This window comes from Buceros rhinoceros, unplaced genomic scaffold, assembly GCF_000710305.1.
Source record: "Buceros rhinoceros silvestris isolate BGI_N320 unplaced genomic scaffold, ASM71030v1 scaffold13248, whole genome shotgun sequence".
NCBI lineage: Eukaryota > Metazoa > Chordata > Aves > Bucerotiformes > Bucerotidae > Buceros > Buceros rhinoceros.
The window spans coordinates 23,430-42,988 of NW_010425353.1; the positions used below are offsets into that span (position 1 = coordinate 23,430).

Consider the following 19,559-nt stretch of genomic DNA (forward strand, 5'->3'; position numbering starts at 1 on the left):
AGACTGAAAGAAAAAAAACAATCCCAAGAGGAAGTCTTTTGCTTTTAACTGCTGACCTAACCTAAAGCCTGTTGAGATCAGGTTTCTCTCACAACCAGCAGTGTCCCCTTAAGCCACACTGTTATTGAGGAAACTACCTGGGCAGTCATCCAAACTCAGAAGATCTGATTCCATTAACATCAGCAGTAATTGGAGGAAGGTTACTTTTGGAGAGAGAGGGACTCAGTAAAAGTCCCTCTAAAGCAGCCACCAGACAGCAGAGAAATGTGCGTATAAACTCAGAATGTGCTGTTCAGAACACGTTACCAAAGTGGTCCATTATCGTAGGCGAGGTAAATTGCTGGTACTCAGGGACGTACTGCTGCTACTGCACCGCTACACCGTTGGTCTAAATGAGATAAGTAACGCTCTTCTTTCAGAGCTAAGATCTATCCATCTATCTATAATTTGTTCCAAAGCTGCGTTGTGTTGTCCATACTGGATGTAATTGAGATACTGGTTGCTCCCCTCAGGACGTGCTGGCATGTGCTGAGCTGCTGCAGAGCCTGGGGATGCTACTGTCAGCGCATAAAACAGACCCTGTGGTTGTTGGCCACGCTGCTTGTATCATCAAAAACCTCAGCCTTTCCAAGAACAGGCAGGTAGGTACCCAATATTTTTCACCGAATTATACCCTGGGGGTGTTGCAGTTACATTTGTATCAGATCAGCATTACCCACAGAAAGACTTTTTTAAATGAAACATACACTAAGGACACTCTACACAAAATTGTGTGAATTAATAAAAGGTCCTGATGTTCCATAACGAAAGGGGGTTTATTCATGTTTTTCCAATACCATACAAAAATGCTAATAAAAATAAGAAATGTCTAATTTTTCTCACTTCAGCTGCCCTTAGTTGTCCACTTATGGTGTGCAACCCTGATCTAATTTCACTCCCAGATTGTTAAATATTAGCCCAGTCCCTGATGTACATTTTGCTTCTTTGGCAAGACACTAGTTGTGTCAAGATGCTCTAAAGATCTCTGCTGCTGACTTCACTTCTAATGAAATCCATATCTGCAGATGCACCTCCTTTCTCCCTGCCTACCAGTACCTTGATCAAACAGTGCCACTAGTAACAATCAGTACTGGGGGATAAAAACCCCACCCAAATCCTTGTCTCTGCTTTGCCCTGCTTTCTAGAACAACTTTTGGAGGTTCAGTTCCTTTTTTCTTTCTTTGTTCATGATCCAAGTACCACTAGTTCCAGAGATTTAAACTAGCCAAAAGGAAAACTATTTCCAATGTTTTCTTTTAACTTATACTAAGATAAGACTTATATTCATTTCTTATAGTTGTGAAATCAATTTTTGCAGGGAAATAGATGTCCTCAAACTCAAGGCCCACAGTAAGAGTAAAACTGGTCCAACCTTTCAACATTTGCTTTAAAAAAGTTGTCACTTAAATTCTGTGACTTTGTACTGTTATCAGCAGGGAGCTAGTTCACTTTCATAAAGCTTTATGATGTATAGAGTATTTAGCACTTTCTGCACAAGTGAATCCACAGACGTGAGTGGGAGGGCCAGGATTCCAGGGTCAGTTCTGAGGAACCATCCCTAAAACACATAAAAGTCCTTGGCACAAGAGGAAAAAAGAGTTGGTTTTATGCCAGCAGGACACAAACAGAGTGTGGGAGCTTGAAAGGCAGCAGTCTTGAATCCAGCTTCAGCCGCTAAGCAGCAAGTTAAAAGACTGCAACACAAAATGAGCACAGAAAAATCAAGATAGTCCCTTTTGCTGATAGACACCTGAGCTCCCTTACGGAGGTGCGAGCAGCTTCCATTATTAGGATCTCCCACAGGGCTGATAACTTTGTGATACAGCTTCACTAGTAACCAGTCACCTGCGGGTGACTCATTCAGGACTCGTTCCTTGGTCTCATCGGCTGTTAAACCAGGTCAGCATGGGCTGTCTCCTATCTGTTTTCAACCTGGACTCTAAAATACACATCCCAGTACATGCTGTCCAGCACTGCTTTTGGCATAGCAGATCAACCTAGAAGACAGGGGATACACAGAAATGTTTCATTACGTGTCTCTCCAGAAACAGAATGCGCCTTTGCTCGTGAGAGGTTCTCTCGTATTTCTGCAGATCACAGCATTTAAACAGTTTTCAGAGCAAATAAGAGAAACTGAAAAACTTCCACATTTCCCTGTGCTTTGCCCTGGAGCACTCTACTTATTCACCTCTGCAGGAAGATTAAAACTAACACATGGCCTGGCACAGAGGTCAGGAAGTTCTTTGAGCTCAGAGCGGTCTGTGATCACAAGAACATCCCACAGACAGAGCAAGCCCTGGGAAATACCTAAATCCAGGTGGCCTCTGAACAATCCAAGGGGTTTGTCACATGGTTGTGGTAGACTGGGGAAGAGACTTTTCCATTTCTGACGTTTTAGTCCTCGGAATTGCCAAGAGTTATTCAGTACTTCTGAAGTCCTCAGACACCACTAAAACATAATGGACGTGCTGAACATGAATCGCTTTCTTGTTGCAGAGAATCATTGAGAGCCCGTGTGTTGAAGGTCTCATCCAGACCATGCTTTCTACTGACACTCAAGAAGACTCTCTTCACTACGTGACATCTTGCCTTTCAGAGCTAGGAAAGCAAGGTAGGGAAGCAACCCCATCAGAAATGGCTTAATCTGAGAAGTGTACATGTCCTTTATCAATCCTAATAGGAGAAGCAGCAGAGATGCACCTACAGCCCAGGTATTTCCCTTTAAATTCACCCAGAGTTTTGCCGTAAGCTTCAAGAAGAACAAGATCCAATTCACTGGCAGGACACATGGGCTCTGTTTGCACTTTTTTCCATTTAACTGCGTAAATTTTAAATTCTAGTCAAAATCCTTTGCGCTGAACTTTCCTGCTCTATGTGGTCTGTCTATTTTTATTTGTAATGTCGCCCAGTTTCTCTGGCTGGATTAATTTCACAATAGCAGAAACTAGTATCAGAAAAGACTGAAACACGGAGTGGCACTTTCTCTTTAAACTGGATTTTGTAACAGGTCCCAAATTAGCACCCGTGGAAGGTACCACGCTCTTCATGGCAAAGAGGAGCAGTGTAAATTTTCCCGGCCTGCCCCAGCATTGGATATTGTCTGTCAGACATTTCATCTCCTGTATCTGGTGTAACTGCCATGTAACTGGCAACATGTCACATTGAATTTTGCAAGAGATGCCCAGCAGCTGCTGGACAGACTGAGCCTGCTAGGCAAGAGTGGATCTTGTACATCAGGTAATTCATTCTTTTAGAACACAAAACCAACAAAATAAAAATCCACCAGCCCTTCTACGAATCAAATCCGTGGCCTGATGTTACTGAGAGCACAACCTCAGGACATGACCCTTTTTTACAACCTAAACATTCTTATTGCACATGCTCAGCTCTTATTGTGCTTCTCCAGCTGCATGAAGGGGTTTCTGTTTAGGTAGTATAGTTTCTGGCAAACCTCTCACCTTCCTTTCTTTGACACCGGAGTTTCTGTTTGCAGACTGCTCTCTTACCTTTCTGTCTCCCAGAAGGAGCCATGTTACGCATGGTCCAGTGCATGGATGAGCCCTTGACAAAGTGCTTGGTGAGACTGGCTGGCCAACTGGAACATACCGAGCCATCCTTTCAAGCTGCCTCCATCATCCAGCACATGATAGGTCACGGTAACTGTCACACAGCATTAACCCTGCTTTCAACAAGGTTTATGGCTGGCTGGAGTGAAATGAGCCTTTTCCCAAAGGAGTTCACTGTCAGGCACCAACCAACCTTTAACATTCCTGTAGCATCCTCCATCTGGTCTCTACAAATTTGTTAGCACAAAAGCATCTACAGTCACCCTTGAAATACACATAGAACAGTGCTCAAGGGATGAAAATGGGCTGCAGACAAAGATCTGATTCTAGTGTTGGCTGCCTTCTCCAAACACTGCCATTCTGCTGGGCTACTCTGTAGCCAGATCTGAGGTCCTTAAATACAGCTTTAGTAGGGTGCTGGGAGAGGATAAAATACTCCTTTACCAAGGGAAAGATGAGAACATGTTTCAGGCAAGAGACAATGATCCATCTTTCTGTTTGACCCTCCTCCTCGGTATATACAACATGATGGAATTCCCCACAGGCAGCAGCAGAGGTTGGCAGAGACAGTTACGATGGGATGGTCGCAGTCCAAAATTTTACATCAGTTCTGCTCCCTGACCAGCCAGAGGAAAGCAACTTACTGAACCAAACGCTGCGGTTGTAATTCCAGACTAAATTAGCAGGAGGAAGGAAGTGGCTTTTAAGAATGTAGCCTGTAGATTTTAAAATTTTGGTGAGAATGAAAAGAGCATTATTTTTACCTGCAGAAAACAAACAGCTTTATGCTCAATATACTTGTCCCATGCAGCTGAGAGCATTTAAGACTTGCAAGAAAAAGGTGTTCAGATAATTCTTGCCATGTTATCTAGAAAAGCATGGTTAGAGTTTAATCCTTACATGTGAGAGAAACTGAAGTCTGTAAAGAGCTTCCAATAAGGAAAAATGTTTCAATTTTACCTTCGAGGATTTGCAGCAGAGCAGACCCTCAAGTAGTGAGCAGAGTCCAACAGCACAAGCGCTTCACGGCTGGGTTAGCATGCCAGGCTGATGAGCCCATACATCCACATGCACCTCGCACAAGGACCAGCTTCCCAGCACAGCAACGGCTCAGCCACTTATCTACCCAAAATACCAGCAGTACCCTTAGAGGCTGTAGTACATGGGAGACCTTTGCCATTCTTTGCTATAACACTGGTTGTAGCTGAAGGCAGATGAGTGATTAAATCATTTGAAATGTTACAAAAATCAGTTTTCAAAGTGTTTTAAATGCTCCTATTGATCTCCAGTGGTTCTCCTATTTATGCAGAAAAAAAGATGCTTTTGTTGAAGCACCACATCGGAGAGATTCAGGCCTGCCTCAGGAATTTTCTTACCCACCAAGAGATCCGCTTTCAGCAGCTGGGCATCTCTACATTCTGCAGGCTGCGAGAAGGTACGTCCATCCTGCTGGGCTGAGCCCCTGGGCGCTGCCTGCTCCGACCAGCGGCGAACGGGAACTGCTGTATCACAGGAAGGACAGTGCCAGGCAACCTCCTCTGGCAACTAGCTCCGCTCGCTTAAGAGAACCGTTTCCTTACCTGTTTTTAACTAACTAAGAGTATCTTATCATAAAGGCAAGGGGGTTTTTGTTTGCTTTAAAACTAAAGGCTTTCCGATCAGCAGGGAAAGAAGGCTTCAGGTACAGGTGATTTTATTCAATATAAGAACATTTGGCACTAGATGCAGCTGAAAAGCTTTCCAAATATTAATTTAGTCTATTTTGATAAAGCAGCCGAACAGGAAAATTGCATTAGATGATAATAAAGCTGAGGAGTTTCACATCTTTTTCATATTTTAAATTCTGGGGTTTTTTTTCTATTTTTTATTAGGGTTTGGGGTTTTTTTTTGGTTTAGGGTAGAAGTTGAGTACAGATGAGAGTTATAATATGATAATAAATGTATATACAGTGTGTTTCTTCACATGTAGAGTCAGAGCCAAAAGCCTGGTACATCTTGATATGCACTTGTTGTATAAGGCTGAATTTGACAATTGAACTTTAAACATCCAGATCAGGATAATTTAGCAGTAATCAATCTTGAATGATCATAGGGATGAAAACTGAGTTAGTACCTGCTTTGTGTGGTAGAAGAATAGTTCTAACTTCTCTATACTTTACACTGTAGTAGGAACCATCAATTGTATCTAACCTGAAATAGAGCTTTCTAAGCATCTGCACTAAAATACAGGGAACACCAGCAAGTTGCCCAACATTTGTTTTTCCCTTTCAGATCCAGAGTTTTCATTAGCATTCAGAAAAAGCCAAATGGCCAAACTCCTGGAGCAAGTCCGTCAACAAACAGAAGAAACTCAAAAGCTCCTTAGGGCAGCTATTTGCCACGAAGACAGTTGATATTTAAAGCCGTACAGCTTGTACTTACCAGATCCAAGAGCTTGAACTTTTAGAGAAGACAATTCTTTTCATTGGTTCCTGTAGTTACAGTTTTCCTGCTACTTACAGTTCCTTCACACAAAAGACGTGTTCCAGTAACGAGAACTGGAGCAGGTCAAAACACCCTCTTGACGACTTGGCTGCTTAAGTGTGCTTGAGGACTAGGGCTACATCCCTTCCAGCCACGTGGAAAACACCTGTGTGCTTAGGAGATCGTCCATGGTTTGTTTCTGGTTTCATCACCACCCCCTCCAAAAAAAGAACCAGTGCTGTATTAGAGAGGTTTTATTCACGTTAACAAGCTGATCCTACTGAAGAGGCATCTCTCAAGTATGCAGATTCCTCTGCAATCATCTTTATTTTATTTCTGTTCCATGTCTCATTTCAGAGCACGTTCCAGGGACTTGACTTTAGAAAATATCTGAATTAACACATAGTATAAAGGTAGCAAACTACTAACAGGTTGCTACAGGAAGTAACTGCTGAGGGACAACTCGAGAGAAATTGCAAGAAATTTGTAAGAAACAAGAACAGGGCAAGCCGTAAGGCTGATCCTTGCATAGACTGCAGGCACTACTCTCCGGCAGAAGAGCAAAGGCACACTGAGGCAGGTAAATGGGTAAAGGTTGCATAGAGCATGCTCAGAAAACAGGCGGCTACCACAAAAGATTTGGGTGAGGTGTTCGAATACAGAAATCTGTGCTTCTGCAAATGGCAAATTATTTCCAGAGGTGTTGGCAAGAGGAAAAAGTGAGTAAGTCTGGCAAAATTAGGAATTGAACTTATATTTAATATTGATATTTCATTTAAAAGGAGTTTAAGAACAAGAAAAGTCAACACAGCTGTTTTTAAATATAAGAATCTGGCTGGAGCTTCTTGTTGAACTGGCCGGAACGCTGCCGGTTTGGAAGCACTCCTCTGGCAAACACCTGCTCCCAGGTAGCACGGTTTAAGGGAATGTTTCAGAAGAGTTTTCTGTCCTTTGAGGTACGTCTGACTATGATATAACTCTTATATGCATGTGGAGCTTTAGAGCTGCTACTGGCTACAAATATGGAATTAAAGTGAGACTAAATAAATAAATTATATAATTAAGCGCTCAACATTGCATTTTACTGTGGCCTGAACCTCTAAGCTTAGTTTTGTGCTTGGGCAAGGCATTTCCATTAATGATTCTTTTTAATACCTGCAAGTTCTCTCCAATCGTGCTGTTTAGAAAAACCCCTACCAAAACCCCCGCTCAGAAGCCTCTCTGCAGCACAGTACCCAGGCCTGTTCCAGAGCAGGGCAGTCAGAGTCCGGAATTTTCTTTTGAAATCTTACGTGAAAGACCCGAGTGCTGAGCTTTGGGCAGTTGGTCTTACCAAAACAGAGGACTGCGAAGAGCTGGATGACGAAACTAGGAACAAAACCAGAAAATCTCAAGCTTCAGGCCACCTCCCTGAGTGATTTGAGATGATTTTCCAAAAAGAAAATCTGTGCAGTATTAAGTAATAGCATTAGAATCTGTCTGTTTTTCTCTGTATTTAATTGCAAACAATACTTCAAGGTCCTGGCAAGAAGAGAAACAACAGAGCATTCTTCATCAGGAATGAGGAGATAAAAGACACGTGAAACAAGCAAAGCTAATGCTGAACAACCCAGTGGTTGTGACGTACTGAGCTAAACTACGTGCCAGCCCTCCCATCATTTATGTTGTGCTGTTAAGACGTGAGCAGGGAGCTGAGTCTTTCCAAAGCGCACCCTCCAGCTGCTGTGCAAGCAGGACTCCACAGCTTCACAACAGCTGTCTGACTGCTACAGCTGCAGTCACCCCCTCCCTGAGTCTCCAATAGTAGAAACAATAAAAACAGCTGCAGGAACAGGCAAAGAGCTGGCCTTCCTTTGATACCGTATTTTATTATCAAGAGCAACATTCAACAGAGGAGAAAATTCTTCCTTGATTTAAAGAAAGGGGCTTAAACCAAGTCTTAGAATTTCAATCCTTTTTCCTTTTTTTTTTTTCTTTTTTTAATTCATACACCTAATTCTACTCCCAGTTCTCTAGCTTCTAGTTCGCATGTCAGGCCCTTGAAAAGGAGGAAATTTTCTCTCTCATTTGAAGCAAACCTGGAATTAATGTAATTAGAAAATGTCTTTACTGCAGTCCTGTTAAAAAACCCCACAAAACACACGAGAAATGAAGCAGGCTCTTATCTCTGTGCTGCAAACAGGGAAGGAGACATTCTGAAGTCTCCACAGAACCCCATCAGCGTAATTTAAAGCTGAGCCAGAATGAATCCTCAAACTTAAAACTGAAGCTAATTCTTACTGGGTATTTCTTTGCTCTGTTTCTAGCTGTAAGTGACCCTGTACTGATTTCCTAGCAAAGGGATTAGAGGAAACCTGAGGAAAATTTTTAAGCAGATCAGGAGCAGCAAGAAGAGTTTCCCATTGCAGAACAACTCCTGCTTCAACTATGCAAGAAAACGAAAATATAAATAGAAGTAAATATTTCAAACAAGTTTTATTTGGTACTTACATGCTGTATATAGGTTTAAAGAAAAACTACATATTTTGGACACTTCAAAATATTGTGGCTATGTACATGGAAAACTAAAGAAAGCGAGAAAGGAACCCAAATCATTTTACTGTGTCACAAGCTACTGTTGGAAGCATCCTGCCTGAATGGCTGTTTTTTCCCTTCCATACATATTCTGGCAGACGAAGTCTCTTTTTCATTGCATTTCCATTGCTTTTATCCCATCTCCTGTGTAAGATGAACACCTGGCAGCCGCAGAGAGTAGTTCCTTCAAAAATCCTTCAGCTTTTGTCTCAGAGGATTTCTTCTGCTGGCACAGACTTTCTGCGGAGCTTCCCAGAGGCCTGGCCCAGGGCTCTCCGCAGGCAAGTGCAGGAGTCTTAATGGTACAATCTCTGGTACCATGAAAACAAAACCCCACAAGCCTCTATTTCCACTCGCCAAGGAACTACTCACTGAGTTCTGCAAGCGATGCATCAAGCCCTCATTGGCGCTTCCAACGCAAATACCCCGAGCGAGCTCTACCTGCAACAGCATTGTTGATCAAAGCCCAAAAAGGTGCAAGATTTTACAGTTCTGCCCAATAGCGACCGAAAGTGAGGGATGGAACAATGACAGTAGAAATCAGCATCAAACTAAAGAGAAAGCAGCCTGCATTGCTTCTCTTGCCACTCAAACTGCGCTGCTTTATGAAAATCACACACTACATAAAAAGCACAATGACCATTTTTCATTTGCTCTGAAACGAGCAAAACCAAAAATATCCTCAAACCTGCTTCATCATCCAAAAATCAAATATTTCAGGTTTCACACAGTCTTCAGTAGTCTGATAAGGCAAAGTCTTCCATCACTGGGAACAGCAGCAATTTACAGGACTCAGAACAAGGAATTTCCTTGTGAGTGCGTGCGCATACGCATGCACATCTTTTATAGCATTGTGAACGTGGATGTCACTAAAAAAAAAAAAAATCAAGTTTGCAGTATCCTTTTACCACATTTTTCTAATTTATTCAATTAAACAATTTATTTCTGTACTGAACAAAATTCATAAATACATTATCTAGGAGAACAATAGGTTTTCCTCTTGTCCGTGAAAAAATAACGCTTTCAATTTTTCACATTTTAAAACCTGCCTTGTTTTGTGTTTTCAGAGAAAATGCGAGAAGATCATAGTGACGTCTCAATTTACAGAATGTCCCTGTAGGAATTACATTTACAAGAACCTGATACAGAAGCCTATACTTTGCCCCTATAATTAGAGTTCTCTGCAATAATATTTAAACCAACAGGTTTAAATAAAACACCCCATTAACTCTACTTGTAGAGCAACGAGGTATTTATTTTTCAAGTATTAGAACCACAAAGTGTAAAAGATTCTTTGCCAATTTTACAATTATGCCCTTTAAACCAACACCCACCTTTTAAAAAAAAAAAAAAGAATCAGTCCCACCACCCAAATCAGCCCATTGCTTTCAGATTCCAGTGTCTTGTGTCTTAAGGAATGCAGAAACATCCATTTACTAACAGAAAAAGCTTGTTGGAAAGAGCCATGGTAAGTAATGCACGTGAAGCGTGATTTTTCTAGTGATGAAAGCTATTGGAAAGGTGATCCAAGTCTATTCCCATCATTTCTTCTGCTGGTTTTAACTAAAGTCCTTCCAAAAAAAGATATTCAAGAAATCTTTAAAAAACTGGAGAGAAAAAAATAAAACTCCTTCATAGCATGGAAGAAATTCCACTGACTGCAGAGATGCTCACATCACCTTTGGTTCTTCAGAAGAAGCAATCAGATCACTTCTACAACAGAAGGTATCAAAAACGACAGGTCAGCAAGGAGTGACGGTGCTTACTTCAAAACGTTTTGCATTTATGCAGTAGTTTTATGGTAAGATGATTTTCCTACACATTTTCTAGCCGCAGAAAAAGAAAATAGGAGTCCAATTTAATTTGCTGAATTAGTACTTGTTTCCCTAACACCCTTTAAAAGTTGTGATGTAATTCAGAAAATTCTAGCGTGCTGCAAACCATCCCTCAGCGTCTGCAAGAACTTGGTGAGGGAAGCACATCCGGGATTTTACACAGATGCATGCGTGTATCAGATAGTGCACCTGCAGCACTGGAGCATGGCTGCTGCTAAGCCAGGGACAGCTGTGTCACCTCTTCCTGTTTGAAGGAGCAGGGCAGATGTTTTCAAGCAATTGCAGATGGCAGAAAGTGCAGCGTAACAGAAAAGCCCCCCTCAAGAAAAGGCCTCACGATAATTTTCACAGCATCTGTGTGTACTGGGCATGCAGAGCTTTACAGAGAGGAGATACACTCCTTTCCTCCAGTAAGACAGGGTTTAAAAATGCCTAAATTAATCAGCTTATATCTGCTAAGAGCTCTGGGTCCTCTGTCCGTTACAACACATGGCGAGTGCTAACGAGCCAAGGCAAACCTACCTGCTGTTTGATGTGTCTGAACACTGTCTACCTGAGGCAAGAGAGTCCCCTTCTCTTCAAAGGCTAGAATTGGATTCAAAGGAATTTCAGAACTATTGCTTCCGTCGTTGTTCATGGCATCCAGCCGGGGTGGTTTAGAACCCATAGGCAGGTTTATGATCTCTTCAAAGTTATCATTCTGCATAGACATTCCGTTTTTGTTTGTGTTTTTCTCTGGATTGAGATTGCTGAAAGAGAAACAGAGGTATTTCCTCATATGCTTCATCTAGAACAGAATTTTAGTCCTCAAAGCAATATTACAAGTGGAAGAAAAGTCTGCGTTACTCCAGAGCTTTTGTTTAGCCAGGAAAACACAAAACTTCGCTTCTACCACAGCAGAAAATCTGGTTTTGCAGACAAGTACTAGATACACCTTCCCTCAGACACACCGGACAGCTGTTACACTTGGCTACACGATACCCCGAACTAGGGAGAGCTTTATGGACACTGCGGCTCTGAGAGGGGACCGCAATGGGCAGCAGTAAAAAAACCCCTGCAGCACCACCACCGCGATCTTGAGCTGCCCACCTAATGCAATCTACAGCCTCTAACATCTTTCTCAGCTCTCTGACCTTTGCCACACCCTTCCTGTCACTGCAAATCTTGCCAGAGCAGGGGAGACCCCGAGGTGCCACCAAGGTGAATGGGATGGCAGTAACGGGACCATATAAGCTCCTGGAGAAAGAGCAAGTACTCAAATGACACTCAAAAATCACGTGACCTTCCACAGGTGCTTCTTAAGGCCCTCAACAGTCAGATACTGCCAGTCTTGGGTACCTCTTCCCTATGCAGACCACACTGCAACTGGTCGGGTTGTTTGGAAATGCTTCAGCCACAAAAGCTCACATGCAATTTTCCTAGACCGAAACTAGGCTATCAATTTCCTCAGGCCATGGCTGAGCAGGGGGCTCGGTTTGAGGGGCTAATTTTCTCCTGACAGTACATGTACTAGTCTTAAAAGACCTGCTTGTAATTGGCAAATTCATTTGCTAGCTTCTTTGGATGTCCAGCTCCTCAGGAACAATTACAGAATTGTTTTTACAGTACTTCCCAAGAGGCAGAAAACAATTATTGCTCTTTTGAAAGTGGCAACATTTTATCCAAAGCCCAGATTTCCTGTGAGAACAACATGCTGGTTTTCATATCAAGTCTTTCAAATCACCACCAGTTCTTTTTCAGAAAGGGCCTTCCCTATTCTCATCTGTGGGTGTGCTGAGAAAATTTCAAGTATGTGTCACTGCACCAAGTTTGAGAGCAGACACAGAAACTCCGCCGGCTGCCTGGGAGAGGTCACAAGTCGTATCACCCTTCTGTGCCAGAGATCCAGACCTCTACCACGAGGAGCAGAATCTCTGAAATGCTTTAGGATTAATAAAGGCTGAACTATAAGGTATAGTTATCAGGTTATCATTCACTAAGGATCCGATCACCTATTCCACCCCATGTAATAACCTTATCAGAGCGAGACTAACACAGCAAGTTTGATGGGTGGGGTAAGAAGAGGTGAGAGAGACCAACTGCCCATTAACGTAAATTAAACAGCAGAGTACTGCAACAAGTGCTGGCACAATGAAGAAGCCTCTTGCTTCTGCAAACATACTCATTTTTCTGTCCAGCTGGTTGGCTGACTTCACAGATTAATAGTTCTTCATATTTATTTGTCATCGCTCTGCCAGAATTACACACTGAGTTAGACCAGGATAAACAGACTCGAGTGATGACTTTTGAGACAGAGGAGTCTGGACAAAGTGGGTACAGGAGAGGAAATCAGGATTATGAATCTTCTAAGTTTTATGCTACAAAACTTCCTATATTTTATGCTATTTGCTTCTCCAAATTACTAGGGGAGCAAATGTAAAAGAAACAAAGGGAAAATGAAACTGTAGAATTAATTTCCCCTGAACACCTTAGAGGCCATCAGCTCAAAAGGAGAGCAGACAAATTCCTAGGAGGTTGGTACACCCTCCAGCTTCTGCTAATTAGCAGCTTAGGGACTACTTCTGCCTATAGTTGCATTCGGACCACAATGCTTAGAAATCCTTCATTGACCAGAGGATCTCCTGGTACTTACATTTTCTTCTTTCATAGTCTCTCCCTAGGGGTCTCCTACAGGCCGTTAGATCAAAGAACACGAAGAGTAATGGTTTTTTGACCTTTCATAGCTGTTCTCACTGTCTTATGGTACGTTCTTAGTGATGTCTCAGTGTTCAGTGCAACTCTGGAGAATTACTTTCGAGGCACACAGTAGTACAGAAGAAACTGGATGATTTTGACATCCTAACACATTCCATAAATGTGCTTGTAGCAAGACACCTACGTAATAATAGTAAAAAAAATGTTGCCAGAGTTGTTCAGGATGAATTTCCAAACAACAGTCTTGCAGGCACCTGAGGGACAGCTTCTTGGCAGCTAAAAAGCTAATAATAATAATTTCAACCAAAGCTCTGTGTGGATATAATCTGTATATAAACAATTTGAAGAGAGTAAAGAAGAAAGAAGGACAAATTTTAGTATGTCCCATTCTGATCACCCATCCACTGAGGTAACAGCACTGAAATCAGCCAGCAGTGAGGAGCTGGAGGCCTAAAGGAGGAAAGGTGGTGCTGAAGCAAATTGCAAGCGGGCTACCCCACAGACTGACCAATGAACACTATGTGAGAATTTGAACATTCTTTTCCAGGAGAAGATACTGAGGCAATCACCTTGTCTAACGGTATTTCTGAAAACTGCTTATCTAGCGTACCCAGACCCAGCTCCCTTCATACAGGATGGAGACGCACACGTGAGGCCAACTGCTCTCACTGAGGTCCACTGCAAGCACTTACAGAAAGCAGCACAGAAAAAAAAAAGGAATTAAAGGATAAGTATCATAAAGAAAGTATCACCAACATAAACCACTGCACTTACACAACTTTCTGAGAAGTAGCAGACAGGATCTAACTTGGGCAATGAATTAGCAAGTGGAGAACAAACAAAAATCTGCAAGTGGGAGATGGATTAGACAGCTGTACTGGTTATCCAGCTCCAGCTCCCTTCACTGCGCTTCTTCCAGGACTCTACCGGTCAGTAAGGCAAGAAAATATTAGAATCTGGAAAAAATCTCATTGGAATCTTTATAATTTAGAAAAAGTTAGAAAACACTTTAACATTATACCTTATTTTGAAGAGACTGTTTCAAATTCATGTTTCCATTTGCTGGGAAAAACCCCAAACAAACAAAACCCCCAGAATCTAGCCAGAAGTAAACATGCCATTAATAACATGGCAGTATCCATGAACTACCAGTTTATTCTACGTACTTTACTGCCTAAATGGAAAGTTCTCATGGTACGCTCCATTTTAAAATACATTTAGTGTTGCCTTTTCCATCATACTGCACCTCGATGAGAAATGTCTCCATTTAAGTTAATTTGTGAGTCTTCTCACCACAGACTTGTAGGTCAGATATAAGGTCGCTCCTTCCCTCTCCTCCCCCCAAAGTAATTCACTGTTCTTCGTTAGTATTCAAGCATTAAATTTACTTTTGAAGCCTCTCAGAGCAGGCACAGGTCACAAAATCAGACCCCTTGCAGCACAATTTAAAACTACATGCTACAAAAATCATGTTCATGTGCAGACATGTCATTTTAACTGAGATAACTGTGAAAAATTGTTTCTATGAACCGAGAATTCATGGAAGATCTATTTGAAAACCTTAAGCGCTAACATGGTAAAACAGCTCAATTCACAAGCAAGGTTTTCCTTTTGTGATGCCAAGTGAAGCAGCTTTAACCAATTTCCTTTAGGCTTAATGTTTGTTTCTTTAAAACACAGTAGTAGGAATTCCCCCCAAACTCTGACAAAGTATTAGGGGGCATAGATGATTGCACCGTCATCTGCAACAAATATTTATTAACATAACTAATAATTGTTGACAATAGATGTACGGTAAATAATGCAACAGATCACAGCATCTCCATTAGGGTTAAGGAAGATCAATTGTCTTGGAAAGCCACTGAAGTTCCAATACAACAAGATCTCCATTGCTGATCACATGCAGCAACACAGGACAGAGAAGTACTGAAATCAATTGCCTTCATCTGGCCAGAATTCTTTGTTTTTCTCAGTTGTGTTGTACTCATGACCATGGAAGCAAGCGCGCTATTTCCATCTGAATTCCAGCCACAGAGCTGACACGGGATGGGGAGGAATAGGGATGAAGGTTCAGCACAGTCAGCACTTGGACAACTTTCTGTTATGTCCCGGAGTAGAACTTCTAACCTCCACACAAACCACTAGTAGCCTTCCAAGCCACTCTCCATCAGCACTACTGGTGCGAGGGACAGAGCACCTGCATGGTCTGGGAAGTGGCTCCAGCTACAGATATTCTGACCCCGAATACAGGTATACAGGTACAAATACACCCAACGCCAACCACCAGTCCTGTTCAAAGAGACACATTCAAGGCTAGACCTCAGCGCTCCACAAAATGGACCCATCAGCACTTAAACTTCTTCTGTCTCAGACCCAGGGAAACTTATCACATTTCCTACGCTGTGGGAGGAGAACAAGACTGACTGCTGCTCTAGGCCTTGAGATGACTCCTCTTTCACTTGCTCACCTCTTGTCCATACCAGCACACGCCACAAGTCCTCCAGGCAAAGCCTTTTTAAGTTCTGGTCAGAAATCGGAGCTACCTCGCCCTTAAAACACACTCAAGTCTTCTCCAGACAAAAGCCAAACTTTGCTGGGGGCTGGAGCGAGGTGCTTACCCAAGACAACACCTCCACCTGTTGCTGTTGTGTGTGCCACACTATCAGGTACATCTAGATGCCAGTCAACCGCCGCGCAGGAGAGGCGGTAGCAGTGGTGATGGCCCCCGTGCCTGTTACCATATAACAACACCTATGCTGCCATGCATTCCTTACAACAGTTTTTCAGACTACCTGGGCTGAGCTTAAGCTGGGATGCTACCAAGCACTCCAGCCTCTGCCTTCCCAGTCACTGTGGATGTACCTCTACCTCGGAGAGTCCCTCCACCTCCCAGCCCAGCATGCCAGTTCCCCCTTCCCCAGCCTTTACACACGTCGGACTTTTGTTGCTGTTCTTCAATTTCATTTATTCATTCTTTGCTTTGGCCATTCTGAGGCTCCTTCCACATGGATGATAATGCTGCAGGACAGCATCTGATATTACAAACATCAAGCTGCATATAAGGCTGGGGCTGATTAACATTTAATAGCTGCCCAAGACCATTACAAGGCAGCTCTGTGCAGCTCATCCAATGCAGTTCAGTGCTCGGTGTCACTGACAGAACTCTCAGCAGGAGCATCTCTGTCAGCACGACAGCAGGCTAAGATCCCCCAGGCATATGGAGGGACCAAGAGAGGGCAAATTCCTCCTTCAATTAGTGCCAATCACACCCTGAAGCACACCGCCCACTGCAGATGCGTGATGGCCTCCTACATTCCAGTTTTTCCATGCACATTCTGGCACTACTTGCATAAAATATGAAAGGACTAAGGGATTATTTCACTTTCTGCATTACTAAAATAGAAATAACTGACAGCTCATGCTTATGTAACAGATTTCACTCAGTTCAACATGGAGGATTCAAGCATTTCAACAATTTCTTAAAGTCTGAGTGACTAGCTTCATGGCTACAGAGAGCTCCCAGCATTAAATACTTGCCTCCCCAGGCTCTCCTTTGAGAGGAAAAAGGGCTTTTTTGTAAATTGCAAAGCCAAAATGAGGAGTTCTGTATCTCACACGAGGAACTTCTGCTTAGTGAGCAGAACTTGCTAATACTTCAAGCAGTTCAGAAATTGAGACATCTGGGCTGAAAGCACAGCATTCATTATTGCGATCACAAAACCAGCCCTGCAAATCCAGAGTGGTTTTTACGAAGCTTAGATCACGGAAAGGAACAGAAAAAATTTGCCCTTTCCATTAAGTTTCAACTTATGCAATAATTGCTGACAAACAGCACATTGTTCTGAACACTGCAAAGAACATGCTGTATTTTTACAGAATTCTTCTCTATCAGTTGGCAAAAATGGGTTACTGGTAAGTGAAAGGTGACAAAGTTCTCTTCTGAACACAGGAAGAGATAAAAATAGAGACAAGGCATGTTGAACAGCTGTCTCATTGAGTTAATGAATACATGGATCAGAAAATCATTTATGACTCTAGTAACCCCCCTCCTCTGAACACCCTCCAACACTTGTCAGTGCTCTTACTCGTCCATGTTGACGGGGGGTTGATGTGAAACAACCACACGCGTGCAGGTGACTGGCTTCCCATTGTGCGGAGATGGCGGCGCATGCTGAAGCTGAGGTTCTCCTGCAGGTTCCAAGGGAGATGCAGGAGTGGTTATGACTAGAGAGAGAAAATGGGTTTTCTTAAAATCAAGCGTCATCATCCATCTGCAGATTAGGATGAAACATTTCCCACAAAAGACAGCACAGTCAAGGCAAGCTACAGTTTGTAAAAAATAAGAGTTCCCACACTGCTCCCTCCCCCACCGCACCTCCCTTATCAAGTTTTTGGGCACGAAAGCCCTGTTCCAGGTCTGAAGTAAGTGCCATGAGTGTCAAAGCTATAGCGTTATGGACGAGAGTAAACATTTTACAGGGACATACACATGAGCCAGTGGTCAAAACAGGCCGATATCTGACAGAACATTATGCCAGCACTTTTCAAGCAGCAACAGAGAATGAAATAGGAGAACACTGGGACATCATCAGTTCCATACACTAGTATTTTCCTGGTTCCCATGTTGATCACTGACTGTAACCCAAAAGAAAATCGGGCGGGAAAATCTCCATGGGAAGGATATTTCTTTGAACAAGCACTGAATCACTACTATAAAATGCTGCAGAGAGCAACATAAAATTAGTGCCTCATCAAAAGACCATACGATAGATGTTATTGCCCTGCCTCAGGACGTTCTTCTAAAGTACAATTGCAGCCCTGTGCACCTACAGCCATACTAGTTCATAAGCAATGAAGGAAGCAATGGGACTCCATCCGTGCTGGCATCCGTTAGGATAATCACAAGGACAATTTAGTATTCATAGGCTTGGACACATTTATCTTGGGCACCCAAAGCCTCATCTGAGGAGACCCTCCCTTCAGTTGCTCTTGTTTGGCTATGCTCTAAATGCTTGGGCTGGAGTCTTTCACACCAAATGTCTTGGTCTGAACTTTGGCAAGTTTTTACACAGGAAGTATTAGCAATACAGGTTAGCAATACACAGGCTTTAACAGTTAGAAGAGAAAAGGAGAAGAAAGTTGTTCTGCTTTGGAAAGGCAGAATTATCTCCTGTTTTGAAGCACAGGCCAAATAAAGGACAAAAAGGTGATGGATTTTGCTTCAGTGTGCGATTTGGCCATTCCCAGAAAGGTCTCCTCATATTCTGCCGAAGAGTAAGACCCTTCCCCCCTCCAAAAAAAAAAAAAGAAAAATCACCATTTGTGTATAGAAGCCTGTTAGAGCATGATACGTAAAGTTAGAGTTGGCTGAAGCACGTGCCTTAGTCCGTACCTTTGACTCAATAGCCTATCTAGATACAGCAAAGCTGGACGGTAGAGCAGCCCCGAGGGCGAGGGCAGTTTTCTCTTTATCCAGTCACTCCAGGACTCCAGCCTCCCCTTGGGCCTGGGGAAATGCAGGTCCACATTCTTGTACGCCTTGGGGAACTTACCGCTTCCCTTCCACCTCGGGCAGGAAAGCCCTAGCCCTAGCCACAGCTTAGAGAGCCGTTTATAACTCCAAAAATTATTTCAGTGGTTTAGAGCACCTGAAACAGTGCCTGCAGCAAAAGACAGCATCCCATATGCATTCTGCATTAGCAGTTCCCAAACTGCTTTTATCCCCCCTAAGATAGTATGTAAACAAGTAACTTCCATACACACGTAATGAAATCTGTGTCAGAAGGTTTTCTGGTGGTGCTAATTACAGCATTCACTTTAAACTTAAAAAAAAATAAAACCAGTACATACATCCAGTGCTGTTACTTGTCCTCTGTGTTACTCAACTCAAACACAAAAGACATTTGTCATTTAATGTGTTATGCTACCACAGGATAAGCCACTTGATTGCTTGACTTCAGCATCTTTAAATATTGCAAATTCATACTTGGTGGTTGTTGAATATGAGCTACGTGGTATTTAGCTTCACTGTAAGTATTAAAATCTTATATAAAACTTTACCTAAAATGACCAGGAGGATAAAATAAAGGTAGAGGGAAGAGAACAGAAGGGAAAACTGAGAGTGTGAGCGTGACAGGGAGACCGAGCTTTTTGTGGGAACTGAATTTTGAAAGAAGCAGAAGTTGAGACCAAGTGAACAAGGCAGCAGGTGTGGAAGAGAGAAATCGCAGGGAGGTGTTTGGATAATGAACGGTTAGTTTTGATGACTGAGGTGCAGTAAGCCTTGAATAAAATGGAACAAATGTGCCACAACCACCTCTGTAATGCTTCGCAAAGGACGCTGCAGAATCAGTTTCTTTTGTCATCAGCATCAGGCAAGAGTGTTTCT

The 19,559-nt window shown here is 42.7% G+C and overlaps 2 protein-coding genes across 2 annotated transcripts in view; one reads left to right on the forward strand and one right to left on the reverse strand.

The window, feature by feature from the left end:
- LOC104497837 (vacuolar protein 8-like) overlaps positions 1 to 5,998 on the forward strand; it is a 24,806-nt gene extending 18,808 nt beyond the window's left edge. The window contains exons 10-14 of the mRNA XM_010141134.1: positions 513 to 641; positions 2,536 to 2,650; positions 3,561 to 3,695; positions 4,915 to 5,040; positions 5,877 to 5,998. Of these exons, the coding sequence (XP_010139436.1) occupies positions 513 to 641; positions 2,536 to 2,650; positions 3,561 to 3,695; positions 4,915 to 5,040; positions 5,877 to 5,998 (627 nt within the window). The remainder of the gene's footprint in view (positions 1 to 512; positions 642 to 2,535; positions 2,651 to 3,560; positions 3,696 to 4,914; positions 5,041 to 5,876) is intronic.
- A 3,335-nt stretch (positions 5,999 to 9,333) lies between these two features.
- Positions 9,334 to 19,559, reverse strand: part of MAP7 (microtubule-associated protein 7) — a 96,024-nt gene continuing 85,798 nt past the window's right edge. The window contains exons 16-18 of the mRNA XM_010141135.1: positions 17,257 to 17,395; positions 11,000 to 11,226; positions 9,334 to 10,355 (exon numbers count right to left, since the gene is read on the reverse strand). Of these exons, the coding sequence (XP_010139437.1) occupies positions 10,345 to 10,355; positions 11,000 to 11,226; positions 17,257 to 17,395 (377 nt within the window). The 3' untranslated portion in view covers positions 9,334 to 10,344. The remainder of the gene's footprint in view (positions 10,356 to 10,999; positions 11,227 to 17,256; positions 17,396 to 19,559) is intronic.